The sequence below is a fragment of the Bos taurus genome, chromosome 10 (assembly GCF_002263795.3).
Source record: "Bos taurus isolate L1 Dominette 01449 registration number 42190680 breed Hereford chromosome 10, ARS-UCD2.0, whole genome shotgun sequence".
Taxonomy (NCBI): Eukaryota; Metazoa; Chordata; class Mammalia; order Artiodactyla; family Bovidae; genus Bos; species Bos taurus.
This window is the reverse complement of record NC_037337.1, coordinates 76675905-76686678: the sequence shown is the minus strand read 5'-3', so window position 1 is coordinate 76686678 and position 10774 is coordinate 76675905. Positions and strand designations below refer to the sequence as shown.

At 41.5% G+C, this 10774-nt stretch overlaps 1 protein-coding gene and 1 long non-coding RNA gene across 2 annotated transcripts in view; one reads left to right on the top strand and one right to left on the bottom strand.

Moving 5' to 3' along the window:
- Positions 1–4331: 4331 nt before the first annotated feature.
- HSPA2 (heat shock protein family A (Hsp70) member 2) lies at positions 4332–6839 on the bottom strand. Its single transcript, NM_174344.2, has one exon. The coding sequence runs from the start codon at positions 6725–6727 to the stop codon at positions 4817–4819; it is 1911 nt and encodes a 636-aa protein (NP_776769.2). The 5' UTR covers positions 6728–6839; the 3' UTR covers positions 4332–4816.
- A 55-nt stretch (positions 6840–6894) lies between these two features.
- LOC132346396 (uncharacterized) overlaps positions 6895–10774 on the top strand; it is a 9735-nt gene continuing 5855 nt past the window's right edge. Inside the window, exon 1 of the long non-coding RNA XR_009496230.1 lies at positions 6895–10415. This is a non-coding gene — a long non-coding RNA (uncharacterized lncRNA). The remainder of the gene's footprint in view (positions 10416–10774) is intronic.

The window sequence follows — 10774 nt, the reverse complement described above, 5'->3', positions numbered from 1 at the left end:
TTGCAACTGAGTTGATACGCAGATTGTTTGGTATTTTCCCCCTTCTAACACTGATGGTAAGCAATGCTAAATGACACTATATGACTGGGAATGCCTCATATATTCTGCTTTTGTTTTAGCCCCACAACTTAATTAGCATTAAATAGATGGTCAGTAAATACCTGATTTTATTTTCATATAAACTTATGAATCCCACATTGGTGGGATGATGGATAACACCCATTTACTAGTTGGTTTCTTTTTTTTTTTTTCGGCTGCACCCTACACACATGTGGGATCTTAGTGCCCCAACCAGGAATTGAATTTGGCACCCCCTACATTGGAAGGTGGAGTTTTAACCACTGGGGAAGTTCCTCACATAAACTTTACAAACAAGAGCAATAGACACTCCACTGCTTCCCCTTAACCCCACCATCCTAGTCTACTTGGTAACACACAATCACTGTTCACAGTAGTATAAAATTGTAAACACCTAGATTCATGATCCACTCTCTTGAGTCCACTGCTGGTAACTGCTCCAATTGGCTCAGATATAAGGAAACCCACCAGTACACTGGCAATGTTGCTTTGAGGCTATGGCCTTAAGAGGCTGGCTTATTATAAGATGACTCACTTGAAAAGAATTCACCAAAATATCCCAGTCTTCAAAAGCTTTTCTCCAACCTGGGTATTTAACTTTGGGTGGGAACAAGGAGAAATACTGAGTTGAAGCTCCAAAGAGGACCAAAGAAGAACAAGGACTCTGGGTGGTACCCATTTACCACACTTCCAGGCAACCTCTTCAGTTTAGCTAAATGAGTGAAGAAATGCTAATAGAAAACCAAAGATTTTTTATACCTTACCGTGTTTAACTTTAGGCTGTCTAACATACAAAACTAAAGGTAAAAATAAAGGAATTGAGAACCCAGAACAATGACCTACATAAAAGTTACATGACAAGTTACCACAGCTGTGCTAGAGGGCCATGGTAATACTTAGAGGAAACCCTGGATAACTCTGAATGTACCATCTTATATTTCTGTGTTACTAGACCCTAACGAAAGAGGGAGTAAAAATTGTTTTTATGACTCTAAATCATTATTTTTAAAGTGACCCACTCATCTAGATTTTCCACCAGTTTTTTTTTTAATGAGATTAGAAACTCACAACCTAATATGGAAATATAATTTTCTCTTAAAAAAAAAAGTCATGATGCAATGAAGTAGGGGAAAGGTGCTGTCTAAATATTTAATAATTTCAAATGTCCTGTAAGGATTTTTTCTTTTTGGCCTAATTAAGTTCTCAAGATCACAGAACTAAGAGCATATGACATAAAATTAAGTTGACTGTCTCAAATTTTAGGCCCAAGATATTAACTGGGTATTATGCATATTTATACTATGAGAAAATCAGTGGACAGATTTTCAAAATGTTACGGTTCTACTTTTAAAACTAATATATAAGAAACAGCAATACCAGTATTTGAATTAGCAATTCCATTTCTGGTGCTTATTTCTCCAATCTTCAATTCAAACATCCTAATCTGTACTAAAAGGGATGGAGGAAGAGTCTGACTTTTTCACTAGTTTAAGGGAAAAACATTTCAACATTAAATTTTAGAAATACATATATCCTAAAATATCTCCATCCCCAAAGTTGTAAATACTTAAGCTGTAAAAAGAATAAATACTGAGCTCTTCTTGTAAAGATCCGTAATTTTTCTTAAAGGATTTAAATTTTATATCTAATTTTAATGCTTAAGGAAAGTCCTTCAGAACAGTTGTCTCATACATTAAATATACAGAAACAATTGAATATTACTGTTGTTCTATATATATATTCCTTTAGCAATTGTCTTGTGATCATATGGATTTGAGATTCTTTAAAACTTCAGTTCCAGTATTCAAAAGCAAGAGAAATATGCCTCACAACTTTTATAAACTACATCCAATTGAAATATCTTATCATGAGCTCAGTATTTGATGTTCATAAGAGAGACCTTTTGATTTCATCTAGTCAGATTATATTCATGTTTAAGATTATACATAGAATAAAGATTTTTAGTTCTCCTTGACATACAGAATATATTATGTATTTTAATATGCATGCTAAATTTAAAGATGTAAAGAGTACTAGTATCTCCTAATGCACAAGTCAGGTGCATTAACTTCCATTATACATATAAATTAATATGATAAAAAATTTAGTTATCTTGTTTTGAAATTTCATACAACCGAAATACTCAAAACAATTTTGACAGGTGTCTAGATTTATTGCCTCAAAACAGGGACAAATGTTAATCAGACATTCAAGAAAGAAGAAATTAAGTCCCCATTCTGAGAAATGTACTTTTTCAATCCCTAAGCATTCTATACATATTTCATTAGCTGTAGTCATGACCACTAGTCCCTAGCATAGTATTACTTTCAAGGGCAAGTGATGTTAATTATTCCTTAAACTGTAATTTAGCCTCATCCTGAACTCAAGTACTTTTTCCATTGTCATTTGACTATGGCTGATCTAACATCTGCTAAAGGGTTCCCATGAGTTATTGAGTTACCAGCTTCAACTGACCCTGGAAACATGAATGGCTACTTTAGTGGCTTTTTATCTTAAGCAATATTTAGATCTAGGTAAATTTGAGAAGACAAAAGAACTCAAGAGTTGTACAAATTACTTTTCAAAATAACAGAAAATGAAGTATCTACATAGATTGATGTTAGTGTTACAGCAAGTTACCAGAGGTCAGGCAAAGGATCAGAGAGATTACCATTTGGCATTTTTCTGATCCTTTAGAAACTAATCTTCTAAAATGAGGTCTAAAATGAGTCAAACTAATACCAAACTGCACTTAAAGAAAGACCCTATTATACTTTGTATACTTTGAAGTTAGAGCAAGGGATAAACACTCAATAAAGAACAAAAGGTTAACAGAATGAATGTTATCTTGGTAAAAACTCAGGTGAAATGTCACTCTAAGGCTACTAATTACCAAGGTAACTTGTCAAATATTTACGCAATGCTATCTGCAGTCAATGAAATATCCTTAATGCTTCTTTGCTGAAAACTTTCCACTCTGGCAACAGCACTGAAAAACTCAAGTTATGTTCACCTTTCAGAGTGTAAGGAACAACTCTTTTTCAAAAATGTTTATTTTGAAGCAATTTTACAACTGCCTTTTTATCTCCCCCCACCCACCCAAATGCGACTTGTTAAAAGAAAAAAATTCTATGTACAAAGAGTCAGCTCTTACGTGAGAGGACTGTGACCAAAGCTCAATATTTTTAGGCTATTTTGTTCTCTAGTTTTTATATTTCAAAAATTCCTCTCTCTGCTTGATATGGAAGAGTCCACTACTAAGTTTAAAATTAGCTTCTATATGTCACTGTCATGAACAACATGAAGTAAATCTACATCACTTGGAAGGAGATATTAAATTGTCTGTATGGTGAAAACATGAGATTAACTATGCATTTTCCAATCAGCTTTACTGAATTTCTTCCAAATTCTCCTTAAAGAGAATAAATCAGTACAAAGCAGATGAGTCAGTCCACTAAAATATAAACATGAACCCCCTTCTTCCAAGGATGTGGATTTTTAAAACTTAAGCCCAGGACAGTGCATTTCAAAGGGTTATATTTCTATCTGTAATAATCTCAAATTGGAAATATTGGGAAATGAACAAGTTGCATATTGACAAAATACAGGACTATATTGCAGTTTATCTTTTAAAAAAAGAAATACATTCTAGTGATTTAAGGCAGGTATTGAAAAAGCACTATGATCGTCAAATCAGAACAACAAAAAACTATTATCTTCCTTTACCATCCAAGTAATTTAAGTGCTGAAAACATATTATTTTTGAATGTGCCATATGCCCAGAATTTGAACTGTTTTACTAGAAAAAGTTAACAAAAGTTTGACTGAATTTGGACTCAATATTAAGTGGCTTTAACCTTTGTTGGATCTTGTTTCAGACACCTGTATGCAGCAGAAAGCAAACTTGTTTCATATTATGTTAGGTTATTTTCAGAAGACAACTCCTTTTGTTTACAGAAAGGATCTTTTTGTACTTAACCCTGGAATACAGCTTGTATTTTGCTGGAATATTCAGGTGGATTTTCACTTGAACATTTATGCCAACTCTGGTTTCTGTATTAAAAGGAGGGTAACGTTTACCCAGATCTTCTCCCCTTAAGTTGCTGGTAATTGAAAGCAGGAAACTCATCTGAGAATTAGATAAGATTGAGTTAGACAAATTTCACCCTATACTTATACCTTAAAGACATACATGGGTAAAACAGTAAAAAAAAAAAAAAAACCAACCAAAATTAAAAACTCCAAGACAGTAATTTTTAGATCAATTTCAGCTTTTTACTTTTAAATCTGTATTTATGTGTTTGCAAAAAGTATGCTTTCCTTAACATTACTGCAATGTTCACCTTTCTCTTCAAGTAGTACATACAAATAAGCAATTCAAGCTTCTATGTAGTTTATTGTTACCAAACTTCTACAGAAACTGTGTGAAAACTTCAGGTTTCCCCTCTCAAATCTCCATGCACAAACTAAGCTAACCAAAAAACGTTCAAGTCAGCAAACAAGCAAAATGCATTAAAGAGATACCTCAAATAATGTTTCTAAAAAATCAAACTTTAGAACTAATCTTTTATCATTCAACTAAGTTGTTGCACCTTTCCTTTCATATGCATACACCGGTTAAACACTTCCAATAATAGATCTCGTATTTGGCACAAGGACATTTCAAAGAAGAAACAGAAACAAAAGGAAAAAGAAAATAGAAAGGAAAAGAGGTTTTTACGCTGTCTTGAGTGCAGGTTTAGTCCACTTCCTCGATGGTCGGTCCCCCGGATGCTCCTGAACCGCCGCCGCCGCCAGGGCCGCCTTGGTATAGTTTGCTGATGATGGGGTTGCACACTCTTTCGAGCTCTTTCTGCTTGTGTTCATACTCATCTTTTTCCGCCATCTGGTTCCGGTCGAGCCAGTTGATCACCTCCTGACACTTGTCGAGAATCTTGTTTTTGTCCTGATCGCTAATTTTGCCCCTCAGTTTCTCGTCTTCCACCGTCTGCTTGATGTTATAGGTATAGGACTCCACAGCGTTTTTGGCGGCTACTCGGTCGCGATTGGCCTCATCTTCCGACTTGTACCGCTCTGCCTCCTGCACCATCCGGTCAATGTCATCCTTGCTCAGACGACCCTTGTCGTTGGTAATGGTGATTTTGTTTTCTTTACCGGTGCTCTTGTCGGCGGCGGTGACGTTGAGGATGCCATTGGCGTCGATGTCGAAGGTGACCTCGATCTGGGGGACCCCGCGGGGCGCTGGGGGGATCCCGGTCAGGTCGAACTTGCCCAACAGGTTATTGTCCTTGGTCATGGCCCGTTCGCCCTCGTACACCTGCACCAGCACGCTGCTCTGGTTGTCTGAGTATGTGGTGAAGGTCTGCGTCTGCTTGGTGGGGATCGTGGTGTTCCTTTTGATGAGCGGAGTCATGACGCCGCCAGCCGTCTCGATGCCCAGGGACAACGGGGTCACGTCGAGTAGCAGCAGGTCCTGTACATTCTCTGACTTGTCCCCAATGAGAATGGCCGCCTGCACCGCGGCTCCGTAGGCCACCGCCTCGTCGGGGTTGATGCTCTTGTTGAGCTCCTTGCCATTGAAGAAATCCTGCAGCAGCTTCTGGATCTTGGGGATGCGAGTGGAGCCGCCCACCAGCACGATCTCCTGGATCTGGCCCTTGTCCAGCTTGGCATCGCGCAGAGCCTTCTCCACCGGCTCCAGGGTACCGCGGAAAAGGTCGGCGTTGAGCTCCTCGAAGCGAGCGCGGGTGATGGAAGTGTAGAAATCCACGCCCTCGTAGAGCGAGTCGATCTCGATGCTGGCCTGCGTGGACGAGCTCAGGGTGCGCTTGGCGCGCTCGCAGGCGGTGCGGAGTCGCCGCACCGCGCGCTTGTTGGGTGCAATGTCCTTCTTGTGCTTGCGTTTGAACTCCTCCGCCAGGTGGCTCACCATGCGGTTATCGAAGTCCTCCCCGCCCAGATGAGTGTCACCAGCCGTGGACTTCACCTCGAAGATGCCGTCCTCGATGGTCAGGATGGACACGTCGAAGGTGCCGCCGCCCAGGTCGAAAATGAGCACGTTCTTCTCGCCTCCCGCGCAGCCCTTCTTGTCCAGACCGTAGGCAATGGCCGCCGCCGTGGGCTCGTTGATGATGCGCAGCACGTTGAGGCCCGTAATGGTGCCCGCGTCCTTGGTGGCCTGGCGCTGCGAGTCATTGAAATAGGCCGGGACGGTGATGACCGCGCTCTGCACCTTGCCCCCCAGGTAGGCTTCGGCGATCTCCTTCATTTTAGTGAGGACCATGGAGGAGATCTCCTCGGGGAAGAAGGTCTTGATCTCTCCTTTGTACTCCACCTGCACTTTGGGCTTTCCTCCCTCGCTCACCACCCGGAACGGCCAGTGTTTCATGTCTGACTGCACTGTGGCGTCCTCGAACTTCCGACCAATCAGCCTCTTGGCGTCGAAGATGGTGTTGGTGGGGTTCATGGCCACCTGGTTCTTGGCTGCATCGCCGATGAGGCGCTCGGTGTCGGTGAAGGCCACGTAGCTGGGGGTGGTACGGTTGCCCTGGTCGTTGGCGATGATCTCCACTTTGCCATGTTGGAAGACCCCCACGCACGAGTAGGTGGTGCCCAGGTCGATGCCAATAGCCGGGCCGCGGGCAGACATCCTGACTGAAAGACAGGCAAGCAGCGTTAGACGAGAACACCTGGGGCAGAAAATCTGCGGCCTCAACTAACGGTCACCTAGCACCAGACTCCGCGAACGCAACAAGCGTCTCTCACTCCCCTCGCTCGGCTCCCCACTCTTATAGTCGCCTCCCCGCCGCCTTTTGGAAACTCTCGGAGCCAATCCGCTCTCGGGACCGCCCGCCACAGGCTTGCCGGGATCGGAGTGACCGGCCTGAGGCCCAACAGACTTCTAGATGGATAAGGGGCGGGACTCCGGGGCGCGCTAGGACGCGAGGGGCGGCCGTTATGCAAATGAGACCCCTCCCACGTCCCCGAGGCGGTCCGCAGTCTCCGCGGCCCAGGAGCGGCCTGCAGCTTGGGGGCGTTAGGCTCGCGCCTCAGGCCAGGTGTACGCGCTTTTTCTCAATTTTCACCTTCCCTGAGGCAGGATTCGTCGACGTCCGTTGGATTGGCAGGGCAAGAGGCCAATGAGTAGCGCGAATTCCCAAGCAGGGCGGGAGGAAAGGATTGGGGCGTGGCGCTGGGAGGAGTCGCGGAAGCAGAACCTGGAAGAGGGAGCCACCTAGTCGGTTCGCTCAGTTCTTAAATCCTGAAATGTCGGTCAATTACTAGTGTCTCGGCCAACCTAGCTCGCTGGGGCGGGGCAATTGGTTCTGAGCTGGTGGCAGCAAAGAACTAGGGCCAGAGCTGGCTTTTTTCTTCTGCCCGCTTGTGGGCGTTGGCTTGGCGGGGCCTGGGCGTGAGGGCGGCTATGGCCCAGGGAGGAGGAGCTGGGTGGAGGACTGAGGAAGATGAAGTTTCTAGGACGGGCAGTCGGCCTCCTGTAATTTAATTTTCCGTGCTTCGCAGCGTCTTGGTGTGAGCTCTGGATATCTTATCTGGCGGCGGGGGCAGCAGGAGACCGGGAGAGCTACGGAAGAGGCTGACCATTTTTCCCTGCGCGCGGCGGCCTACAGAGTGGGAGGGAGGCATGGGCGTGGTTGCAACTCGTCCCCTTTCTTGACCTCACTTTCCGTTTTCCCTGCTTGTTTTACTTACCCCTTTAAGCTTCCTAGTTTCATCTCCGTGTTCTCTCGCCACTGCTTTTGTTATTTTCCGTTTCAAGTGCTTTATCCGCTGCTTTGAGTTCTCCGGGAAGCCTGTAGTCAAACCACACACGTTGAAGTATCATAAAATAACCCGGTCTCAACGCCTCTCAGGATTCTTTTAACCCAGGCGGTCGTAAACTCAGCTTAGTGAGAACTCTCAGAGTAGGTAGATAGAAAGGAGCGCAATTCATTCTGTCGTGTTTAAGAGGAATATGGGATAGGTGATAGAAGCAGGCTCCTATAAATGGGCTCCGGAAGGAAGACAGTAACAAAACAACAGTAACACTTCACCTTATGTGGGGAAGCTGGAGACATTCATTCAGCTTTAACAAGTCCCAGGATGTGAGAGTAAGACGACGAGTGCAATAGTGTGTCTTTATGAGGTTGACAGCTCAATAGAGGTAAAAATAGCTCAAGAGAAGTGCTATGGGGGACACAAAGGAGGGAGCACATCCAGTCGGGAAACTAATGCTCCCGAGGGCTTCCTGTAAGAGGTGACATGCCAGCCTCTGACCTTTGTCATTCTTTGCATGGGTTGTAGCATGGGCAAAGATGAGAGTAGTGTGTGCTGGGGGCAACTACAAGTTGAAGGTTGGTGTCAGTACATGAGGAGGGATACAAACAAGAAATAGTCTTTTCAGGTGGACAGGATATGCCATGATCTTTTCCCTGAGGCTATGGGGCCGTGGAGAGAAACATCTCTTGAAGGAAGTTAATGTATGGTTCATATTCAAGTTCTTTGAGACAGTGCTGGAGAAAAGCTTTTGAGAGAAACAAAAGTTATCTATAATTTAAAAAATAACGTTGACAGAATCCTATAAAGTTAACCAATGGATATTTAAGTTTCTTTTATCTAGTTGTGTATGTAATTTCCAATTTTTAAAAGTACATTTGCTATTAATTTGTTAATGTCATTTCACAATTCCCATCTCTTTTTCCATTAAAGAAGTTAAGGAAAAAATTTGAACTAGGCAAACTTTTTTAAAAATTAGGAATATAAGGATCAAACCAAAAATTTATATCGAAGTTGCCTTAAATGGTAAGTACGGATTTCTTGATTTTATTCTTAGAAATTCTTGCCTTTCGTGCAGTTGGAGAGCAATACACAGTCTTTATGGAACTAATGATATGTGATTTAGAGATAGGGCCCAACTACAACTGAAAGCAGAAGAGAACTATGAGAAACACTGACTCTTCAGATCTGTTGTATTCAGTCCTCACACACCTCAAACAAAGCAAGATTGTGAAAAAGCAGACATGCCAATTCTTATACACAAAAACCAAAATTAGAGCTTCAGAAGGGAGAGGTTCTTTTGTATAGTAACTATGTACTATCTCTCTGCACAGTTATTACATCTTGCCATCTAACTACCACATTCATCGTTAATACAACTTTCTGAAACCACAGTAGCAATTTTGTCTGTATTTTCATTAGCTGTATGTTTTTTTTCTGCTCTAACTTTTTACTCAGTAAATTGATGTTTCATAAGTTTCATACTTTAAATGGCATCCTGAGCTTGTCCCAAAAAGACACAGTGTTTGCATTTTTATTTCATATGAAATAAATTTTTGCAGTTCTGGAGCATTATCATATACTGACCTTTCTTGGATTTTTAAATATTTTTCCTCATTTGTATTAAAATTTTTTTTTCTATTTTATGATTGTGGCTCATAATTCCTTAAACTTGTGGCACATTAAAAATGATCAAACTTAGCAAACTTGAAATGATATTCATCAACCTAAGTAATGGTGTGGCAAAACAGGTAAAGCCCTACCTACAGGTGGGAATGTAAATTAGTACAGTCTTTCTGGAGGACTATGTGACAATATTTTTTCTTTACCTTAAATATGACCATACCCTTCATTTAGCATTACTCTGTGGGATTTATCTTAAGGAAATAATGGAGCATGTAGGTATATTATTTATGATAACAGTGATAAAGGGGAAATGGCTTAAATATCTGACAATAAGAAATAATTATTTGACCTATAGTCATGAATTAAACGGAGAAGGCAATGGCACCCCACTCCAGTACTCTTGTCTGGAAAATCCCATGGATGGAGGAGCCTGGTAGGCTGCAGTCCATGGGGTTGCTAAGAGTTGGATAAGGCTGAGCGACTTCACTTTCGCTTTTTCACTTTCATACATTGGAGAAGGAAATGGCAACCCACTCCAGTATTCTTGCCTGGAGAATCCCAGGGGCAGGACAGCCTGGTGGGCTGGCTGTCTATGGGGTCACACAGAGTCAGACACAACTGAAGTGACTTAGCAGGTAGCAGGTAGCATGAATTAAAAATTGTTTATAGGATTTTTAATGACACAGGAAAATGTTCTTGGTATAATTAAGTGGAAAAATTAGATACAACAGTTTTGTATCATCTTATCCTCTGTGTAGGATAATCATATATATGAGAATTGCATCAAAATTGGTTATCTCTAGAGGGTAGGATTATCAGTAATTTTTCTAAATTTTCTTTTTTACAGATGATTTTTAAAGCTTGGCTATCAGCATTCAACTGAAATACAATTCACTAATCCTACTATTTACGTAGAAATTACTACTGATTTTCAACAGGTGAGATCTGTTTGGCAGATTATAAATACTAGGGTGTTTCAAAATATTTTTAAAATCCAAAGACTGAGATTTTACACAGTCTGGATAAAACAAAACCTATATGTCAAATTTTCTCTAATGAACTCCCTAAATCCAGAAGAGTACCTGGAACACAGTAGTAATTCACTTGTTCAGTGTTTATTAAAAGTGACCTGAGACATTAAAAACTGGAAATAATAACTTCACTTTTTCCCTATATAAGTGGAAGATTCTTTGCTTGCCTCTTACATTTCTGTACTAAATAATACTGCAGAGACCAAAAATTGAAACAAATTCACATCTGAAAATACTTGTACCTAGAGATACAAAGATGAATAAGA